The sequence below is a fragment of the Rutilus rutilus genome (assembly GCF_951802725.1).
Source record: "Rutilus rutilus genome assembly, chromosome: 13".
Classification (NCBI taxonomy): domain Eukaryota; kingdom Metazoa; phylum Chordata; class Actinopteri; order Cypriniformes; family Leuciscidae; genus Rutilus; species Rutilus rutilus.
In genome coordinates, this window is record NC_140218.1 from 17,864,577 (window position 1) to 17,888,820 (window position 24,244).

Below are 24,244 nucleotides of genomic sequence, written 5' to 3' on the forward strand. Positions count from 1 at the left end.
TTCTTGAATTTAAAAAATAAAATAAAAATAATCAGATAAATAAATGTTTGGAGAGAGGGAATATAATTATTATTTATCCTTTTCAGGAAGCATAATGAAAAAAGTCACATTCATGTGGATTAGAGGGACCCATTGAACACTATTGACTTCAGTTGGCATGGAGGGGGAGGTTGACCTATCATGAAACAGTGACACACTAGCATATTAATATTTGATGCACCAGTAGACCCCTTTGAGAAATCCATTTGAACCACCAAACACACTTTCTACACAACACAAACATGATGCATATCGCTCAGAACCTGCAAATACCTGCAGCTGGATACAATTTCAGTCGTGCGCATTCGAAATAACCACATTTCGCCCTGAACATACAGCATATTAAGCCGCATAACCCAGCTGTGAATTATAAATGAAGCTGATCTACTGCTAACGAGAAGCACTGACCGAGGAAAATGCTAAAGATATTGAGAAGTCATAATAAGCCACTGATGTGAACAACAGCAGCCGGCATCTATGGATTTTGTCTCTGGTTACCCACACCGATCATTGAGCTATTTGGCTCGTTTTCCTCTGTCCCTCTATAAGCACCGTCGTAGGCCAAATCCACCTGCCTTTACCATTAATTAGTCCTGAGAGAACAAATTTCATTTTAAATAAGAACTAAAAGGAAAAGTCGTGACAGTACTGTATGTCCGATAAGCACGGCTCTGCTAAGATTTACAATTATCAATACCGTGCAGAGACAGATGAGTTATCGTGTTATAAAGGACAATGCTGACCTTGCTAAACTTCAATGTAATCAAGATAAAACTAATCTGACCTTTGTGAAGGACTATATTTTATTTAAAAAAACGATATGCATTTCAGTGCCGAAGTGATCGTCATTTTATGTGACTGATTTTAAAGTTTTAAGACCTGCTGGCAAAACACTCAAATAAGCCGTAAAGTGAGACGGATTACATTGTGCTTCTCGGTTTCCATCACTGCCGCCCCCCAAAGTGATTCACTAAAACATCACAATGTCATTTTTGGTGCTGGGTTTTAAAAAGAAAAGAAAAAAAAACCTCTCAAAAAATATCAAAATACAGCGTAAGGATTGATTACTATCCAGCACACACTCAGGCCGGTGATCTGATCTGAAAGGGGTTTTTGCCATAGGAGAGATAGTGGTGGGTTATGCATCAAACACACATATTGATTGATACCTAAACTGCTCTGAATTTAGAGTGAATGCATATGTATGCTCACAACACGTTACTTCTCTGGTCGATAAAACTTTCCGATGCATTCCAGTGCTTTAATATTTATGATAACAGCTAAATTAAGTAAAAGCTTTAAAATGCTGGGAGGTAGCATAATTGACAATTCCATTGTAAGTGCAGGAGGGTTTGTCAATATTAATTTTCTGGATCCCAAAGCGTCCCAACTGATGGGTCATTTATCCACACAGCTGGGATCAAGCTCTCTGCAGTCCGATCGACCCCTACTTGACCCTCCAGGGCATGCAACAATGGCCTCGACCCCTGACCCTTAAAAGCAAATGACCTCACCCCATGAAAATCTTTGGACACTGGACTACATGCTGTTCCTAAAACTGAGCAGTCTTTAAAGGGATAGTTTACCCAAAAATGACACCCTCATCATTTACTCACCTGAAACCTTTATGACTTGATTCAGTGGTAAAAAAAGAAAAGAAGATATTTACAGCAGAATGTAAAAGCTGCTCTTTTCCACAAAACTGGGAAGTAGATGGTGAGCATTTCTGTCATTTTGCCACATAAACCTTTCATATGGCTTCAGAAGATTTATCATATCAACTACTTTTTGATGCATTCATGGCACTTTTTTGTCCATTTTGGTGCTCAACAGCATCGGTCCACATTTACTTTTGTTGTAAAAGAAAGTAAGAGAGCAGCATGAACATTCTTCAAAACGTCTCTTTATGGGAATATGAAAGGTTTTGGAATGAAAGGTATAAAAAAATAATATTTAGTGGTAAACTGTCCCTTTTAACCTGACATTGCAAAAAGGCTCTCTTTACTAAACTGATTCCACTCATGCCTGAAAGAAATAACGAAAGCATTAAGTTGGTTAAATGTAAGGTCAAAGTCTTGGAATTGAGCCAACTTGTAGCCGTTCTGCCTGTAAAAACGCAATATTTCACATTAGGGTTCAGGAACGTACTGATGATACGCACCTTTTTTCTTTAAAAAAGCCTTTCTGGTTGCCAGGGGGCTCTGACGAACTTGCTGGTTTTGTAGAAACCTCACTGCCGTGGCAATCTGTGAAGATAGGGAAAAAAAATAATCATACATTTGCAGCGTGAAATGAGCTCATCAGTATAATAAAAAGTCATCAGTAAATTAACTTCACTGGAAATGAGAGGAAGACTCAGGAATTCTTGCAAGGCGGCTGAATTATTGTACATTTCCAACTCCCCAAGGTATATCATCAGCCAACAACAGGAACTTATAAAATAGCCCTCCCCCTCCCAATAAGTATATGGAGGCCAGACCACCAAACCACTTTAGAGATAAATCTAGGAAATGAGTGAATCAGCAGTTATAAAATTATCCCATCAAGGTTTGCAGAACAAATGGGGTATGGAGTTTAATTTGCCATTATCCTCTTTAAGACAAACTCCTAGCCTTAAGTGAGCAGGGACTGGAAATCTATACTTAATGCTGAAGTGCCCATCTGTATCTAATAACGGCAGAATACCTGGCTAAAAACTTCAGTGATTCTTAAAGAAGAAAATGCATTATGATCAAATCACCTAGGCTGCATGTTGTAATGACTGAGTGTTAATGCACTAGAAAATTAAATATCATCAGAACACGTGTAGTCGGAAGTGCAGCGCCGTTCCCATCGATTCCATCGTGTTTTCCTTCGAGATGCACCTTGATCTGCCACTTTAGCTTGCTTCTCCCAGAATTAAAAAAGGGTCTCCTCCTCAAACACCATTATAGCATGAATTTGAAGTGCGGGCTCTGAAGTGGTGCTTTTAAAGAACAGATAAACATGAAATAACATCTGGAGATAGGGGGAAACGCACACTCAAGGATAAAGCCGAGCCGCCTCGTTATCGCACCTGTGGTCCCTGTGATTCAATTGTAAAAGTCATCCCTCTAATAGGTTGAAAGGTTTTGATTACTGTTCTTTTTCTTTAAGCGGCAAAAGATAAAAAGTGATTGAGCGCGCTGTCTGTGGTAATCCGTTTTAGGTAATGCATTGCATATACTAAAGACCTGTTTCAATCCAAAAGGATTGCATTTTGAAAATAGGCTGAGAAGAATGTGTAATAGTCGGGACGGCTGTATAATTCTGCGGTGACAAATCAAGACAGAGTGAGTAGGGGACCCGGTTTTCCTTTCAAAAACACATCATATTGATTTCAGCTTAAATTTATGGGGAACAACTTTGACTTTGTTGGATGAAGAAGGAAGACCAAAAGGGGGGCACTGACGATTTAGGGAACGGCATGAGATTATGATTCCGATAATTGGAATAAGCAAGCAGGCAGGCCGCATTTGTCTCTTCAAATATCTGAGGCAGTGTCTGCATAGATGCAACCTCAGTCACACCTGGTTTCAGAACACATCAGCGACCATGTTTTACGTTAACATGACCTTTCTGGAAATGTCTGGATCTCTATATCAGTGTCAAAAAATATCCCCTAGAGTTGATTTTCAGGGGCTTTTTTTCCAAGTTCATATTTTTTCTGACCATCAACGACAACAAAAAAACACTATGGGCCAGATTTACTAACAGCTTGTGCTAGCGCAAACCTTCTTTTGGTGTTAAAAAAACTGTCAGGATTTACTAAAGACACACAGTGAAAAATTAGCGTTGAAAAGGTATGGACAGTTATTTTTGCAGCTGACCTTATTGCATATGCATTTGTAGGAGTTTCCCTTTCGCACGCAAAATTTATAGAAGGAGAGTATTTAAATGAATCACGCAAGGTGATTTACTAAGGTTTGCGCTAGTCAATTTACTGGTATCTGCGCCATTACTTACCTCCCCCAAAAAAACCAATGTCTTAAACCAGACGCTTATTTGCGCTGCTCTTGGTAGATTGGGTTGGTCGTTATGGAAATGATCCGGCTGCGTTTGCGTTCTTTAATTTGATTGGTGTCAGCAGATCACGTGCAGAACTTTCCAGTAAATCTGGCCCATTTGTCAAACACTTTAATTTATGAAAATTCTCTAATCATCAACCAAATCATACCATGTGTCATTGCAATAGATTCATTTATTAAAGTATCAATATGCATAATTATTGTTACCTTTAAACTTAACATATTATGCAATATTTCATGGAAAAAATACTAATGAAAAAATAATCCAGGATATTGCAATTTAAATAAAAAAAAGTAATGCAAATTTTTCTCCCACTCTCTCTCTCTCTCTCTTATTTTTGGTCGCCTGGGCAGCCATTAATTTCTGACCATGCTATATTTAAGCTGAGGGCATATTAAATTTATTCACCTGGAAACTTATGACAAGAAAATTGCAAAGTCCACATCGTCAAACTGAAGCACATCCTGCTTCATAAATGAACCAGTTCTGAGAAGTCTTCAAACATGAATTGCAAGTGAAAATCAGCATTTGAATGGATGAGGGTTTTGAGCTGTTGGAGAAATCACACAATAAGTGCCTTTTACAATCCAGAAACACTCCTTCCCCGCTCTATAAACACCACATAAACTGCATAAACCATCAATTTCTTTATGCACTGCACAAAAATGACGTTGCATGTACAGTAAATCACACTTTATAGGAAAAGAACATTCTCAATTGAGTCACTGCCAGCGAAAAAAACAACAGCAGGAATGTTTCATTTAAGATTATAAAGACAAAGGGGTCAAAATCGCAGCTCCTTGGCTTGAAATACGACTCTGTTTTGTGATTGAGACTAGCTTTTACTTGGATGGAAAGGGCACGGCATTCTTGTAAACACTTCTCTAAAAGATGGGATCAAAGTGGGATAACAAATGAGGGCGATGTCCATTTATTTTTCAAGAGTGTTACGTCTGTTCTTCAGGGAGAAGAAAAGTGCTTTTCTTTGCAGATGACACGGCTGCTTTATGCAAGTTCCACCCAGACATCTCAATCAATTATAACCACATTGCACAGATTTTAGTCTTGTCTACTTATTGACGTATAGATCACCCTCGTTGTCGTATAAGGTAGCAGCGCACGATCGTGCTTTTAAGGGGGAGAGCTGTATCACTACATGTCAGTACAAGACACATTTGGTTTGGCAAGCAAAATATTAACTCAAATTAAAAAGGTGGGTGCATGTTTCTTTGCTGAATACCAGTAAATACTCTTTGTTAATCAACCATTATTTTCTAGTGTTTCTTGTAAGGCTAAAATTGCTAATGCACGGAAAGTGCTCCCTGTTCTAACCGATAATCTTTACAAATGAGATAAATGATCAAGTGTCAGGTGCAACCTAAAAAGTGGTGAAAACTCAATCATAGGGGCCGAGCAACATTAAGGGCCACGTCTGGAGACATGCCCGCCGTGAACATGATGACTGCACAAGGTCTTGCAAATCATGCCGTGTTGGTTATTGAGTTTGGATCGGACCGAGTTTTAACAGAGCACTTTTGCCTCACACTCGCCTTAAATTTGGAGGAGGTGGTCGTTACGCTTAACATGATGATATTGATCGGGAAGGAAATATAAATGTCCTATTAGGGAAGCCAAATTTTTAGAGCCAACCTCGTATGATGCTTTCATCATTTCAGTCTCCTTTAAAACAAGTTAAAAGTTCAATATCTGGTCTATAAAGGAGCATTTTGACAGTCAGTTTAATGTAGTAAAACATTTTTGGGGATTTTATCCTACTTACCCTAAAAATTTAATTCTAAGAATAACCAGTGAATTCTGAATACTTTTTCCCTATTTTAAAACGCTTTAGAAATTCTGACCTGTAAGAATTAGAGGAAGTTTTGCCTATAAATGCTGCCATATATCCAGTAGATATGAGAAGGAAAACTTCCCTTGCAAACAGGTCAAACAGGGAAATATACTTTTGCTCAAGGCAACACACTTACAAAAGTACTATTAAGCCAAACAAGATTAAATCAGTTGTAGATGGGGGGGGGGAGGTTTTATTTCAATATCTTGATCAGTGAAAGAGACACCAAAACTTAAAAACCCATTACAGAAAATGTCTCTTATATATAAGTAAATATTCATATTGTATAAAAAATGCCAAAATGTTTGTTTTAAATACAAATAATGTACACTTAAAAGGCAGCTACACGGGTCTTTTAGAATTGGAGAATATAGTGAAATACGTACAGTATGTAAATGTGCAAATATAGCGATACAACTTGGACATCATATGCATACACTTATGTATTAAGATATTTAAAGTATAGTGTGCAAGTAAATATTTTAAATAGCAAATGGTATCCTAGGTCACTTTCCAATCACTTTTGCTTTTTTTAATAACCTTTTAAACAAACACACAGATACACTTTGAACAAAACAAAAAAATTTACGGTTGTTTGTTTCAAAATAAATGGCACAGTTTATAGATTTCATTCAGTTTTATTAGTAACATAAATCTACAATAGCTAAATATATATATATATATATATATATATATATATATATATATATATATATATATATATATATATATATAGTGTATACAATGTAAGATGAAATTTCCTACAATTTGAAGCTTTGTCACTGCATATGATGTGTGCATGAATAGCTGTGCTTAGCTTTTGATGAAAATAAAACTAAATCAACAAGGCATTTTACTTTTACTAGAGTTCCTTTAGCGCGAAGTCACATGCACAAATTGAAACTTTGTGGACGGTGGTGTGAAGTCGTGAAATGAAGTTATAGACCAAAAAGTGTGCCTGACTGTATACGAGTTTGATCTTGCTACAGGACTGTTGACAGTAATGACCGCTCCGTGAGAAAGGACAAGAGCTACCACAGCAGAAGGTGGGGGCCATCAGTTGGCACTTAAAAGCAAAGGGTAAAGGAAGCTAAAAGGAAATCATTAGCAGGTCTGGGGATCCAGTCTTAGCGTGAATCAATTCATTTCAAATTGCCCTGTACATTTGTGAAGAAGCACCCCTGATATAATAAAGGCCTAATAGACACTGATCCAATTGTGTTAGGTTGGTCTCAGATTCCTACAAAACAATGGTTTCAGGAGAGGAGAGAGGGAGAAAGAGACCGTAGTCGACTTTCTATATTAATTAACCTCTATCATGAATGATTCCATGACATAGATGGATATCTAGGACGCTTTAAGCGCTCCGAGTCGACTCGAAAATTGCAATGTGGGTTTCCTTGCAGTCAGATTCCTTTCAACTCCTGAAGGGTTGATGCACAAAATGGTATTTTTAATCTTTTATAATTAGATCTTAAAATGCCCTTCTAATTATGACAACTTCTGCTTTAAATGACCTTTATTGAGGAGAGCACACTGAGCAAACTGGGTGTGCATGAGAGAGGGAGAGAGGGAGAGGGAGAGGGAGAGGGAGAGGGAGAGGGAGAGGGAGAGGGAGAGGGAGAGGGAGAGGGAGAGGGAGAGGGAGGGAGAGAGAGAGGGAGAGGGAGGGAGAGAGAGAGAGAGGGAGGGAGAGAGAGAGGGAGAGAAAGAGGGAGGGAGAGAGAGAGGGAGAGAAAGAGGGAGAGGGAGAGGGAGAGGGAGAGGGAGAGGGAGAGGGAGAGGGAGAGGGAGAGGGAGAGGGAGAGGGAGAGAGAGAGGGAGAGGGAGAGAGAGAGAGAGAGAGAGGGAGAGAGGGAAAGAGGGAGAGAGAGAGAGAGAGAGAGAGAGAGAGAGAGAGAGTGTGAGTTCATCTAAAACAGCTGTATGAAATCAATTCTTACTGATCAACTCCACACCCACACGACACAGACATTACATACATCAATAAATCATTCTTCATACAGCAATGTTTTATTTTTGCTTTCTTTTCTTTTCATTGTGATTTTTGGAAGATTTGATGCCATTTCAAACCTTTTTTTCTTCTTCTGCGGAACACAAAAGAAAATATTTAGAAAAAAAATTCCAAATGCAATGAAAGTCCACAGAGGTCCACGGGGGAAATATTTTCTGAAATATTTTCTTGCGCTCCACAGAAGAAGGAAATTCATACAGGTTTGGAATGACATGAGGGTGAGTAAATGATGACAGAATTTTCATTTTTGGGTGAACTATCCCTTTAAAATGTTCTGCCCCCCCCTTATTATCATCACAAAAATCTTAGCAGTCACTCCAACGGTCTTCAGCATAACTACGCGGTCTGTTTACGACTTTGAACTACTGAAAAAAGTGCATGAAAAGGGAATATCTCAGTCAGTTATGCCTTTACCCATCTTCCTTATGCAACCAAATCCAGTTTCAAAAGGTCACATTCGTGATAAATAGATCTATGCAAAAAGAGCCATTACTGATGACAAAGTAGAGCGACACACATTTTCCATGTGCTGCGAGTGGATTGAGCACAGAGACCCGCGATTACAGCGCTGATATTCAAATCACGGTTTATGAATGTTCTGAACTTTGATGACTTAAAGGTCACAACAAAGTTTACCACCAAAACAAAACAAAAAAACAATAAATACAATAGCAGAGAAAAAGACAGTTGAAAGTTTTCTTATCTGATATACAGAGGTTTGAAAATAAGTATGGACAAAATTGGGAATCCAGGATTTCCACACTTTCCACCAAAGAACTGTTGTTTTGGATGACTGGATAAGGATTTTCACTTTATATATTTTATACGTCATTATCCAAATAAATACGTTAGAATCAGGCATAACTAATCAAATAAATATTGACTACAGAAATACCTTAACATTTTATTTCCAGGACTATTTATTTACAAGCCTGGAAATGGCAATTATGAATTTCCCTTATATTTCCAGGACTGTAAAACATCATTTAGTTATTAAATTCATGACATCAACAGCACATTTCATGCCATTCCACTTTCATAGGAAAGACAGGTATTGAAAAGTACAAAATTATAATAGTACAATTTATAAATATATAAATAAATAAATATAAACCAGACTATTATTTAAGCCTAATGGAAAGTCACTGGTTTATGGCGGAACTGACACCCATTTGAACACACACAGATGCACATAGACGTTTGCCAGCGACTTGCCTCACTCAGCCCAGGCTAATCTGTAACGCTAGCCTAACTAGTACTCAATACTTTCGATTACAGACCTGAAATATTTCCTCTTAACATGTAAATCAATAAAACATGGTAAAGCAGAGCATTTGCTGGAAACATTTCTGTTAATGTGGGGCAAATTTATCTTAATCGTTATTATTAACTGTTGGGAGATATGTCCAGCTTTCACATGTGATCATTTGTTTCCACTAATGAGAGAGCCAAAGTGTCTGTGGTGCCAGAATTACACTTCCAATGCATTTTGCCGGCTCACTGAGGTGTTCCATAAAAGACCTACTAGTTTATATGGCTAACTCAGTGTGGTTTTAAAAGATTTTTGACCAAAAAAAGCTCGTTTTGGGGTGTTCATTTAATCTGATCTCTTCAGGGAGAGAGAAAGAGATGCCTAACTTGCTTGATAAATAATAACAAATGTTACACTTATTAAAAAAAAAAATAGACATGAATCTTAAGGTGTAATCTTGAGGTGCTGCTTTAAAAAAATATATAACTTTTTTTTTTTTACCATTAATTTTGGATATATTTTAACTGTGTAAAATGTGTTTACTAGATACGTTTGATATAAGAAAGAATAGTTCATATGGCTAATTTAATTTAATATTGCTTGATAAATAATAACAAAATGTCACACTGGGATAAAAAAGACAGGAACCTTCAGCTGTAAAGGTCAAATTAAGCTTAAAAAAATTTAACAATTTTTTTTCAACATTAAGACATTTTTTGAAAGAAAAAAAAATGTGTGTGAAATGTGTATGTATAAGAGAGAAAGATGAAACTGTGGCCCTTGGACTCAGCAGTGAGAAAAAAAAAGAAAGAAAAAAAAAGAACAGTACTTAGCCCAGCTCACCGCAAATATTCCAGCAGTAATCCAGTAATGGATACTTCCTCAGCTCCTCAATTGGTCAAAATGTTTTCATACAATAATTTAATTCAGAAACACTTTTACAAAGCAAGAGTAATCAATTTTAATTAGTTGATTTCCCCCCCCCCAATTGTATAAAGTTTAATGTACTGCCATCGATCCTCTTTGTTCTTTAATGCAGTGCTGCTTTCCTGTAATTTGAGGCATTTTTTTCTCTACTTTTACAGTCAATGATGACATTCGGTGACAGGCCGTGCAAAATGTCTCCGAGTTGTAAATGAGCAGGGCGTAAACGCGCGCGCGCACACACACACACACACACACACACACACACTCAATGCCAGTGTAATTCATAACAAAACCTGGGGGGAAAAAGCAAACATCCGATTTCAAGACAATCTAAAGGAAACGGAGCATAAATTAATAGCAGCCTATCGTGACTTGGTGGCACATCCTAATAACACGTTGCGATCCGGCTCATAGATAAACACAAAGGCGGTCTTAAACCCGACGCTGGATCCTTGTCCTTCATTTTCAGAGACACTACCACCCTTCACATCTAATTAGCTAATTGAAGCAAAATGAAAACAGCACCAATGGCAACAACGCCGCACTCATGTCCAAACCGCACAATGCAGGGTTTATGGAGAGGAAGGAAGAGCCTTCTTGTCATCTACGACTGCCATAACCCTGACGAGTGTCTTCCCTCTCCGCTACAGACGCCCACCTAGCACACGCACACACAAAATCAGTGTACAATTGTGCCACCGTCTCTTACACTAAAGTAGCTAACAGACGTATAGTACATTGACAATTAAAAGGGAAATGTGCTTGCCGGCGGTTAGTTGATTAGGCATAAGCACAATATGACACTGAGAGAGGACGGCCACGCCACCGGCAGACAGATTGTGACATTCCGGTGACATTATCATCTCACAATGACTTGCATTCGATAGCTTGGGACGCTTATTGCACGTTGCGGATCAACAGTTTTGCGATCTTCAAAAAGGCGAAGAATTGGTGCTGTGACCCTCTTGCTCGGTGACCCTACTCTCAATTACTCTGAGGGCGGTGGAGATGGAAACAACTAGATGGAGAGCAAAAACATAAAGTGTTAAGTAAAACAAAAACACGGTATGGGAGATACAGTTCGTAGAAGGAAGAAACGAGGCAGAGAAAGTTTAAAGAAGTGAGATCAGATAAGGAAAGAGACAAAGACAGGGCAACCTGGCCTCCCACAGGTCTATGGGTACATCTCAGAAGATGAATACCACCATCTACTGGTTGCAAAGGGAAGCGCGGCACACAGTGGCTTGTCCAAATAAACCGACAAGCCTCCCAGGCTGTGTGATAGTCAGAGCTGTCAGGAACGATTAGATGACAATGGAGCTCGCATTTAAAGAGATACTCAGACCACAGTCGGAGTCACATGACTGAGAAGAGTAGTAAGCGTTTAATCCACCAATGAGATTAGGCCTCCTTCAAAACCACAGTGGCACAGCAAACCAATAAAAACAATTAAGGTTTGCAGTTTTAATTTAGTGCATCCAAACCAATGGGAACATTTTAATTACCATAGCGACTAAAATTGCATAAAAAACCGAGTTGTGTTTTGTTTTTCTTGCAAAATGGGTTGGAAGGGGTAGAAAATAAAAGCGCAGCAGAGTGATTTATGCTTGTTGACTCATATGGAGAATTGCTGTTACTCAACTGAAGCCACAGAATCTGAGAAATGCTTGTGTGCGAGAATAATCGTGCATTTCTAAAGGATCAGCCAGAATGTACAGGTTTTACTGCATTATTGCCCAAAGCATGTCTGCGGTATGATGGTGCCACCCAGCCCTGTTCTCAAACCTGCGTATAAATCAGTTGGGTTTACGTAAAAACTCTCTTGACCCTGCCTAGGCAACAATAACCACAGAAACACAATGGAATGAACAAGTAGGGATCCGATCACATGCAAAAGTTCAAACAAGACTGACAGATCAGACTGGCTTTCAAAGGGAAGTTTCCTATAGACACACCTTAAAGGGATTGTTCAACCCAAAATTACAGAATTTTTCACCCTCGTGTCATTCCAAACCTTTGTTTCTTCTGTGGAACACAAAAGACAAAATGTTTTTGTCCATACAATGACAGTCAATGGGGTCCAAAAAAAAAAGATTTTTTTTTCTAAATATCTTCTTTTGTGTTCCACTGTGTATGGGTGAGTAAAATGATGACAGAATTTAAGTGAACTTTCCTTTTAAAAACAAAGTCATGACTAGTAAACACACGTGAATTATTACAATTCAAAATGGCTTTGTTGCAGTATCGGATGCAATATGTGCTCAATACGTATGGCTCTACGGGAGTCTTTGCTGTGGCCGGAGGTGACCCGCACTGGCTTTATGGGGCATGAGGATCCAGACGTGTGTGTGTGTGTGTGTGTGTGAGAGAGTGTGTGAGTCCTGCTCCAGTGTCACAGCATGGCGTGTTGGAGCCCAGGGGCTGTGCTGGCCACTCACTGACAGACACACACCTGCTCTGACATTTCCTGCCGACCTTGACTGAGAAAAACACATGACAATACCCGTTGAGTCCCACGGGACTGTCGTCACTCTCTCTTGCTCGCTTCCCAACTCCTTTAAAGGAATAGTTCACGCAAAAACTCAAATTCTGTCATCGTTTACTCACTTCTCATATCATTCCAAACCTGTATGACTTACTTTCTTCTGTGGGACACAAAATATTCTTTGTGGGACAAGTAGACTGAAATTTACATCTTTAAAATGTATTTATATAACTGGGACCGTTGAGTCAGTGAGTCAGCTTTATAACCTAAAACAAATAATTCAGATTATAAAAAAAAAAAAAAAAACATTTATTCACAAATCAGAAATTGTTACTTCGATATAAAGGTTTTAAAAGACAAACTCATGTTTTTTTAACAGAGCACATTTTATCAAATCAGAATTCAGAGATTAGTTTCACAAATACACTACCAGTAAGTCAGTAAGATTTTTGTTTTTGAAAGAAGTCTCTTATTTTCACTGCATTAATTTGATAAAAAATACAGTAATATTGTAAAATATATGATTACAGCTTAAAATAACTTTCTTATTTTAATATATTTTAATTGTAATTTATTCCTGTGATGGCAAAGCTGCATTTTCAGCATCATTACTCCAGTTTTCAGTGTCACATGATCCTTCAGAAATCATTCTAATATGCTGATTTAGTGTTCAAGTAGTGTTATTATCATCACAGTTGAAAACAGTTGTGTTGCTTAATATGTTTATGGATACAGTGATCATTTTTTACAGGATTCTTAGATGAATAGAAGGTTAAAATGGCAATAGAAATCTTTATAACATTATAAATGTCTTAGCTGTCACTTTTGATAAATTTTGTCCTTGCTGATTAATGCTGAAGAAAAATATGAACCCAAACTTTTGAATGGTAGTGTATACATAAATACATCTGTTCAAATGTATGATTTTTTTTCCCAAAGCTTGAAATCTTCAGCCCACATTCATTGTAACTGCATGGAGAAAATAGCCAGTACATTCTTCAAAACGTCTCCTTTTCTGATCCTAGCACGAAAGAAAATCATACAGTTGAGACGAAATAAATGACAATTTTCAACAGCGACCTCATCTTCAGCTACAAGAAAATGCAGCAAAAATAGAGGAGCAAAGCAATGCATGGGATAAATAACAGGAAGGTCTCTGAAGTTGCTGACAGCTCTCACCTATTCCCCACCTCTTTCACATCCAGCTACTCCGCAGAAATGGCCACTGCTGTTTAACCAGGCAGCCCACCCAAAATGATGACATGTGCCACATTTAGCACCTATTCTGAGTGTTTAGGCCTGTCTGCCATTCTCTTGTTGTCACAACACTAAAAGCCCTCGGGCCACTGGTTCCAGGTGTTTGACAAGGCTGCCAGCAGCTAACAGATACATGCGGGTTCCTGTTTCTCATCTGACTTCTAAGAAGTGTTAATAATAATACAGAATTATTGAACATTGGGCTCCTGATGATATACAAAGAGGAAAAAAGGTGGTTTGTCTGGATGCATGCGAGTCCTCAGACGGACAGTAGTGCTTTTTTGATTGTATGCACACCTGACTCAGTCGGAACGCCAAAGAGAATTCATCAACAAAACGGCACTTACTAGAGCCCAGAGGCAACTGCGATTTTATATAAGCAAGTTCAAGCAGCGCCTTTGCCCTTTTGAGACCTATAAAACGCATAGTTAAAGGCCCTCGGAGGGGATTTACTCTGAGAGGAGCGAGTACGGATCTATAACACAGTCTCCAGCAGCCCCTAGTGCTCACAAACGGGGCAGCAACAGGTGTCTGTACACCCCCATATCAAATACACACACACATATATATATAATAACTGCAATTGCTCTTTTGCATTGTTCTTAGTGCTTTCATTTTCTGTCTATTCTTATTAACTTTTTCCCACAACTTCCTGTATGTTTACGGAGCTCACACACTCCATAAGACCTTTTACATGCCATACTGCAGCTCACTTGACTGATTCCTGATTGGCTTGTTAAAGCTGTAATCTACCAGCGCCACACAGAGAGAAACGAGAAGCCTATTAGCATCTTCTCTACATTATTTTTCATCAAACTGGTTAAAACTGACACGTATTAATTAATATCTATTACTCTGGGGTTTTTTTCTCCTTTTTTTTTTCTTTGAGGGGGCAAGATGTTGGGTTTGAAGGGGGTGGGCAATTAGTTGAACAAAATAATCAAAATAGTGTTTTTGAACGAGCGCTGATAAATGTCCTGCACCATCCCATCTCAGAGAGCGAAGTGCAATATATTCTTGCTGTCACGTTCTATTAAACAGCTATTACAGTCGTGATAGAACTATTAGTCACTTCATTATTAATAACATTAATGTATTTACATTTTAGTGTACATGCCAGTTTTCCAGCAATAATTTATGAAGTCGACTTCAAATATTTCATAATGTTCCTCCATCTGAGCCTTTTTGAGCTCATTATTGATTGTGAAAACAGACAGAATTTTTATGTTCTCTCTCTGCCGACCTCACTCACTCTCTTAATGTATTGGCGAGGGGGCCTCTGCATTAAGAGACTGAAACAAAGTGCATTTACATCTGAAGCATAACTTCATAATTTACATTCCAACATTTATTAGAGGTGACAAATGAGTGTTTGGTCCACTCGCGCTTTTCCACAATACGGCACTTATTCAATCCGCATAAATTACGGCGAGGGATTGAGAGTGCTAGTGCAAATGATTCTATTACATTTATGCGGCGGTACACGCGTGTGCCCGCAGAGGTTATTCGAGGGGCGGGCGTCCCGTTTATGAACTAATCCATAAAGTGGGTACCTACAATAAGAATAAAAAGTGTGGAATAATGTATAAAAGGCTGTGCCGGCATGCCAGCTTGTATGGGAATCCTGTTAGAGCCGAGCAAAGAAAACGAGAGTAGATTAGAGTAGAGTACACTAGAGAGAATTAGAGTAGTGAGAGCTGGAGTAAAGTAGACTAGACAAGATAAGAGTACACTGGACTGTAGAGTTAAGTGCACTGGAGTAGACTACAGTGAAGTAAAACAGACAAGACTAAATTAAACGATAGTACAGTGGACTAGATCTGACATTTTTTAGACTTGTTGATGACCCCCTTGTGAGTGACCTACTCACTAGAAAAATAATGTACTGTATAAAGCAAATTGTTAAAATATTATCTGGGAAAATAAAATACTTTAGTTTGAAACCCCTGAACTACACTTTAGCAAGCAGATTGAAATATATTATCTAAATTTTATTACATTTATTAATATTTAATTTATATCACTTATACGGTTACCAATCTAAATACACATTTTGTATTTTTTTCTTTCACAAATTTTACATGGACCCCCTGACAGAAACTATGGTAACTTAGCAACGTTGCTATAATCCAGCATGTTTACATTTTGTATTTGTATACTGCTGTTCATTAACGTGCATTGTCTCTAATGCATAAACAAACAAACAAATAAACAGCACCACCTTAAAACCCCTGGAGTAGACTAAACTACAGTACTGTAGAAAATAGTACACAAGAGTAAGACTAGACTCCAGTAGAGTAGCGTACAATGGAGTGAACTTGAAAGAGCAGAGAAGAGTAGACTACCTTATTGCACACTAAAGTCTTTTTTCTGGATGGGAAGCAGAGGATCACGTCAACTGCCACATCAAAGGGTCTTCCATAAACCTTTCTGTCCTATTGGTAAGAGATGTGTCCAACACGTGTCATTCAAATCAGGCCAAATTTGACCTACTGCGAAAGAATATGAACATTTGCCATAGTATTCAAAAGCAGATCATAGCAAACCCTGTGCTCCAAACACAACTCTGGCCCAAAGTCTCAGTCGTGATTAAACAGCCTTGCCTCTTCCCATGTTAATATTCCAGCACCGATAACCACTATAAGTCAGCGTGTAATGTTAAATAATTATAGAGAGGAGCATTTCAGCAGTGTAGTTACAAATGCACCATGGGAATCCCTCCATTTAAACAAATAACGGGCGCTGCAGGGGAGTTGGCAGATGAATTAACAGCTAATAACTTACTGCGTAGGCAGATAAAGAACAGTCCCAATGTGTCAATTACATCGCATTTTTCTCTGATTTCTAGACTTCCAAACATAATCGCGCACTTCAAAGAGGTACAACTAGAAAAAGTCGGCTTTCGCAGTGCACCGAGGAGATTTATTTTTATTTCTCCCTTATTCATTTGATCAAACGCTTCCAGAAATCAGAGGAACCGCTGTAAAAACTAGGCGTTTCCAGACGAAATGCTGGCTGCCGGTCGGTCCTCTCTCCTGACAGATCCTGGGAGTCAGAAACACAGGGCTTTAGTCCCACTCCTGTTCATTAAAATCACAGGGACAGGGCCCGCAAAGAGAAAGATGCTGACATATCAAAGGCTCTCTGTACCTGCATTACCATAGTCATTTACTTATTAAAGCAGAGATGTTTCCTGTCAATCAGGGGGCCATCATGTCTCCTCATTTGCAGCGGAAAAACTGGCATAATTGCTTCTTAGACTAATCAACACAACTTGGAGTAATTATGCCTTGAAAGTGACATTGGAGGGTGAGGGGGACGTGCGGGTGTGTGCGTTCAAGAGGGCTGACGGGAGAAGGCAGTCACTGATTTGACCTGATCGTCAGTCATATGGCGAGTCTCTCTCTTTCCATCACATGCTATACCTCTCTTCAACGCGTCTGCTCCACTTCATATCTGCCGCCAAGGAGAACCTTCACATCAAACGGAAGTAATTACAAAGCGCAACCCAAACTGGTGTCACAGATCTCCTTCCATGCTCTTTAAAAACACGGCTACGCTATAATTAAAATCCTGTCATATTTCCATCGTCGTGTCAGGCCAACATATAATGACACAGTTCAGCAGGCAACAGCAAACCTAGAAATTACAGATCTGTACTTGCAGTTCTGTTGGCATTAATATATTTGCAGAGATTTTACAAATTACGGGGCAAGTATGAATTATATTTTATTGATTTCTGGGTAATCAAAGAGTTCAATTAAAACCTGCCTTCAAAGCGGTCGGCAAAATACGGACATCAGAAGGAAAGTGCTGAAAATACACTGTATTTCCATGCGGTGCGGCCAAACCTCATCAGGTCACTGGGCAATGCGAAAGGAGGATAGTGTAACGTTAAACTGTGTCATACAAAATTAATCTAGACACATGGGAAAGCAGCAGACGGGGAGAAATACGCACTGACAAACAGAGACGCACCTCATAAAAGAGGATTTAATTAAGGAACCTTGGAGAATTTAATGGTCTATAACCCACAATTTCCTAAATTCAAGACATTCTCAGTCATTTTGACAGGCCATAAAAGGACGTAAGATGAAGCAAGTGTATTTGGCTTGGAAAATCTTGGCTTTGAGAACAATATGACACAGATTGTAATGTTTAACAGGCTATGTCAACACAATTTCCTAACAAACATTCTCTCTGCGGTCAAACTGAAGGCAAACTTTAATTATCAGCTTATACAGGCAAACACGAAACCATCGTGAAAGCTTGTGACTGATGAATGGCAAAGCCTTGTTCTGATGAAGTGGACAAATCAGAAGAAAATGGACAAATAACCAGATATAATGGTGACTCAGGCTGTTTTAATTGATTTCCGTGAGCTGATAGCTTTGACTCACCTGACAAATCTAATGAATCTTCCCACATGAGCGCCAAACAAAATGCTGGATGTCACAGGACGTTAAGAAACTAGAGCTATTTGGAGACAAACGACAGAGACAAATGTAGCTCCTACAAGGATTTTAAAATGACATCTTGTGTATCAGGCGTACAGTATAGTATTCTCATGCTTCTGCTGTTGTCATCCTAGAGAAAACACCACAGTGATTATAATGGTGTCAAAACAGTTAACAAAGAAATGCTAAATAAAATGTAAAAAGCCATATTTGTATGTATTTTTATAAAATATTAACATAAAAATAGAAATGTCATTTAAAAACTATAGGCCTAAAAAAATACAGATATACTGTATATATAAATTTAACAAGTAAGCCTATAATTTAAACCTTGAAATAAAGAGAAAGTTTTGGAAATGGAAACAAGCTGTACATTTGAATTCATGTATCCTTTTTTTTTCAGTTCAAATATCATTTGCATTTTCACAACTTGGTCTTTTCTTTCGGACCCCACTGTATATCAAAAGTTTTGGCAGTGAAATTAATTTTGTGTTTGCTGCTTCAGTATTTGTTTATTATTCTTTTCACATGTTTCTATGGTATACTGGAAAAGAGTGATAAGCATTTCATTAATTTAAAGGCTTTGATAGGCAAAAACATAAAATATATGCAAAGAGTCATTATTTACAGTGTTGACCCTTCTTCATAACCTCTACAATTCACTCTGGATATCAGCTTCTGGTCCAAATCCTGACTGAGTCCAATCCATTACTTCTTTATTAGAGCTCGGAGTTGATCACAATTTGTGGACTTCTACTTGTCCACTCGCCTCCTGAGGATTGACCACTAGTTCTCTACGGGATTAAGATCCAGGGAGATGCCTAGCCATGAATCCAAAATTGTAATGTAATGAACTCAGAGCCACTTCATTATCACTCTTGCCTTGTGACATAGTGCTCCATCATGCTGGAAAATGCACAGAATTGCTCCTGGAACATTGGCAGAAGTTGCTCTTGCAGGATGTTTTGATACCATTCTTTATTCATGGGAGTGTTTTGGAGCAGAATTGTGAGAGAGTCCATACCCTTGGATGAAAAGCAACCCCCCACATGGATGGTCTCAGGATGCGTCACTGTTGGCATGACACAGGACTGTGTAGCGTTCACCTTTTCTTCTAGCCTGCTGGACACTCTGGGATGTCCTGAAGCTTTCTTCACTGCAGGTGACCTCTCTCCTTAAAGCTCTTGATGATCTGGTAAATGGTTCTTTCAGATCAAATATTCTTTGCAGCAATTTCCTTGCATGTGAGGCGATTTTGATGCAAAGCTATGATGGCGGCATGTCTTTCGTTGGAGGTAACCATTGCCATGACTTTACCATGGTATTTAGTAGTTAAACGGAGCGTAGTTGATCCGTGATCCTAAACACAGTTGGGTATGTCTTAAGTGAACGTAAAAAGTTGAGAAAGAAATTGAATGTATATCACTATATTGGGTCAGTGCATTAGGTCTTAACGTGACAGCAGCCTATAAATACCTACTGTGACTGTTCACTTGCCTTTAATAATGTTTGAACTTTATTAGTTAAGCTAGTACTTTAGCTGTGGTATCGAAGTATTTAAATGACTTTGACATGAGAAACATTAAAAAAGCAGCAATATTTGATATCTCAGCAAAGAAGTCCTTAACAGAATGTAAATGAAAACTGGGGGGAAAAAAAGAAGAAAATGAAAAGAAAAGAAATGGCCTTTTCATGTGGGAAGATGTCTGGCCATAAATCTGCTGAATTTGGCCTCAGGGGGACCGGCTCCAGAAATCTGGTCCAATAGCACACAAGACCAAAACCACAATGTAAAGAAATCTGGGCGCCACTCGTCTTTATCTTCTCAGCCTTTTCAAAGAGAACCAGAAACAAATATATATGACCAACATCAAAAAAACCTAACCATTTACAGTTATGGAAACTACTTTAAAAGAGGCTAAATAACACAATCACTCAGACTAGTGTCATAGAGGCAGGCCGAAAACAACTGAGGATTCGAGAGACGCCATTTCACGGTTCAAACGCAAAACTGGGATTTCTGGTTTGTGTCATCCCTCAGTCATTTAATGAGCATTTCACAGTAGTAAACAAACACATTCAGTAGGGGACTTCGCAGATGGAGTTGTGAAATTATACACCGTGGGGCTTGAAGAGGAGGCCAGGTCTCATCTATTCACCTCTAATCTGGTAAATTGAGTCAAAAAGGCTGACTGAAACAGGAGAATGAGTCGAGCCAAAAGCTGTAAACACATTTTCCGAAGCCCCTGATCTGCAGACTTCAAGCATGCACAATAAATCTGACGTGAAATCATAATTATAAAAGCAATTAGCTGACCCTGTGCCGCTCGCCCTTGGACGTGACAGTGAAAATTCACACAGAGCCCCTCCAAGGCGGCTGGGACAAGGTTGGTGGGGGCGGAAAAGTGCAACACAGCAACAATAAAACCGCAGGCCTTTCCTGTATCATTAACCACAAGCTCAAACAGCTCAGGACACGACAGACACAAAATAAACTTCCACATCTCACACAAACACATATTTTATCGGTAATTCCTCAACCTATTTATCCATCTCCAAAATGCCCATACTGTATGAACAGGATAATGGCTAACACCAAAACTGCGCAAGTGCAGGTGCTCAGCTGGGGTATCAACAAACGGCCTGGATTTGTCAGCTAAATTATGATCCAACTAACAAGATATGTTTATTGTATTAAAGACCCCCTGTGGTGAAAATCAAGTTTTTAATGTCGTTTATATGTCTATGTGGTGTTTTTATTATGCTATAAGACCAACAATGTGCAAATTCATGTCAACACCATTGCTGAGTATTTTCTCCTTAAAACTGCAGTAAACTGTTCAAAAACGTAGTTTGAAATCGCCCCTTATTCTCCAAGTCACAAATATGTTGTAACCTAACACGCATATTCATGTGTCCACGTATACTAAATGAAGCAAGGGTTTATAGTAACAGGCTATTTTAAGGCATGAAGAATTTTTTTGGTGATCAAAAATTTGTTTTAAGGGATACATTTATTGACAACAGGGGGACTTTAATATTGTTTAAACATTGCAAAAATGTGCAATTTATACACTACCATTCAAAAGTGTGGTGTCGGTAAGATATATTTTACGTTTTTAAAAGAAGTCTCACAAAGGCTGCATTTATTTGATGAAAAATATACAGTAAAATCTGTAGAGAATAAATTTCTCAACTTTAATCCATTTTCATTTTGATGAACCAATATCGATTCTTAAAACTCAAGAATCTCAATCTTTTAGTTTATGCGGTTTTCAGTTGATGCGTGACTAATACTTCAGTAAACATTTTTTGTAGCATGCTTATTGCTTTGTTACATATGCCGGTGTGATGCATATCAATCTTCAAGCAGAAGGAACTGGATAAAATATTCTGAATGATACCAGAGGAGAACTGGTCCCCCAACTGAGCTTAGTTTCTCCCAAGGTTTTTTCCACCAATTCTGTCACTGATGGAGTCAGGGTTCCTTCCCACTGTCGCCTTTTGGCTTGCTTAGTTGGGGACACTTAATATTCAGCAATATTATTGATTTGACTGTACTGAGACTATTGGATGAGAACTGAACTGAGCTGGACGATGACATCACGGTTTTCTACAGAGCTGCTTTATAATTTAATTGAACTCATTTCATATTTGATGTTCTTTATACACTTATTGAATGAAACCGAATCAACACTTAACTGACCTCAGCTGAACAATGACAGTAGTTTCTTTTTAGAGCTGCTTTACAGCAGAATTGATCTCTGTTTGCATCATTGAATCATTATTTTTCAGTTTATCCCTGTGAAGCTGCTTTGAAACAATCTCTATCGTATAAAGCGCTTTATAAATACAGGTGCCTTGACTACTTTTGATATGAAACAGTCTTGGCTTTCCAATTCTGTCAATTTTATTATGAAATTCAAACAATAAATGCCTCTTTGGCCGCTCTGGAAAATATGTTCTACCAATGTGTGCTGCTTCAATCAACCTAGCCAGATCTTCAAAGCAATCTCTCAGGAATGAGAGACCCCTCATTGGCCCGCTCATCGGCACCTAGTGACCATCATCCCCAACAATCATGAAATATCTCCGTGGCCTGTGCCCCCATGCCAACCATAACTCTCCTTTACTGCAGACAGCTCCAATAAAGGATTACAATTACAATTAAAGTAATGAGCAAAGGGGGGGAAAAAGGGAAAAGTCCAAGGATGGATCCCCAGGCAAATTAAATTGCAGCACAGTTTGAAAGTGAGCACAGAGTAAGTCTTTTGGGTTATTACTGGCTAACCACCCCTCATTCCCTCAATAATTAACTTTCAAGTTTCATAATCAGGAACTGCAGAATTGAAACAAAAGTGAAATGCTGTCCCAAAATGTCAACAGCGGCCCATGAATATAAATGAGTGCTCCTGATAGTCACTGATACTTTCTGCTATTGGTGTTCTTTTACACGAATCCCTGCGAGGTGGAAGCTCATTCTCAAAACCAACATTTGAGCAACAGATGTCTCCATGCCTAGGGCAAGCAAGGTGTACGATATAAAGAAAATAATGGTATAATTAAAACAGAGCGCCAAGCCTACGCAATGGTCAATGCCACAGGCTATAATGTCAACATTGGCATCTCGTCAGGCAGACCCCAATTCCTCAGCTTTGGGTATGCTGTGTCTTTTTTCCAGCGTGGTTGTGACAGCAGAGGGGCTCCGGAAATTCAGAGACTGCCGAGCCAAAACAGATCACTTCAAAGCGCCTTATTTAACGCTTGCTAAATTTTTCATCACAGTTGCTTAATATCCTGGGGAAGGGGAGCTTTTGAAGTTGCGGCGAGACCGGGATGTTCTTCTAACAACTTTCCTTTTTTTTTCCTCCCCCCTCCTTTCACCTCCTCCCTCTGCTCCTGCATCCCTCGCTCTTTCCACAGGAGGCCAGTGATATTTGGGGCGCACAGTGGAGCCCCAGCGGGCAGAGAAGGGATGGGAGAGCGTCCCATGGAGCCGGCAGTTACCATGCCAACACGCTGAGCGTTACAGACACAGGCGGTAGATCGCAGAAGGGTACCGCAAAACACCACTGGAGGGAAAGATATTTAACCTTTCACACACCTTTGAGGCAGAAAGCCCACCACAGAAGACTAAAAGACAAACAAGAGAGCTGACAAACATGGATTCTGTGAGTCAGACAGCACTGGTTCTCTGACAGCCTGAGGTGATATTTAACTCCACCAATCACGAATATGGTTAAATCTTTTACTGCTACATTTCAATTCAGATATGTTATTCAGTTGGGAATATATAGGCATTCTATGATGTAATAAATGCAAAGGCTGATTTGCCTATACTTTCAGGCATAGACTGAAGACAGAGAATGGGGGAAAAGACAAAGGAAAGGGAACATGAAAAGAAAGGAAAAGAGAAAAGGGAAAAAAGATGAAGGAAATGACAGGGAAAAGGTGTGCGGAATGGAAAGGCAAACGGGAAGGGGGAAACAAAAAGGAAAAGGAAAAGGAAAAGAAAGTAAAGAAAATTAGAGAAAAGTAAGAGAAAATTAAAAAATGGAAAAGGCAAAGAACAGAATGTAAAGAAAAGGTAAAAGAGAGAGAAGGCAAATGTAAAGGGAAAAATGAGAGAAAAAGAAAGAGAAATTAAAGGGAAAAGAAAGGAAAGTGCAAAGGCAAAGAACAGAGTGAAAAAAAGGAAAAGGAGAGGAAGGGGAAATGTAAAGGGACAAGTAAAAGAAAGTAAAAATGTAAAGAAAAGAACACAAAGGAAAACAACAGAAATAAGAGTAAAGGGAAGAAAATGAAAAGGAGAGTTAAATGAAAATGTAAAGGGAAAAAGACAAGGAAAGGGCAATGAAAAAGAAAACGTGGAAAAAAGGAAAGGTCCAAAAAGGAAAAGAAAAAGAACAGAAAGGAA

The 24,244-nt window shown here is 38.8% G+C and overlaps 1 protein-coding gene across 1 annotated transcript in view; it reads right to left on the reverse strand.

The window, feature by feature from the left end:
• The window catches only part of pex14 (peroxisomal biogenesis factor 14), a 68,154-nt gene that overhangs the window by 35,931 nt on the left and 7,979 nt on the right, over window positions 1-24,244 (reverse strand). Inside the window, exon 3 of the mRNA XM_084428887.1 lies at window positions 2,201-2,285. Within this exon, the coding sequence (XP_084285013.1) occupies window positions 2,201-2,285 (85 nt within the window). The remainder of the gene's footprint in view (window positions 1-2,200; window positions 2,286-24,244) is intronic.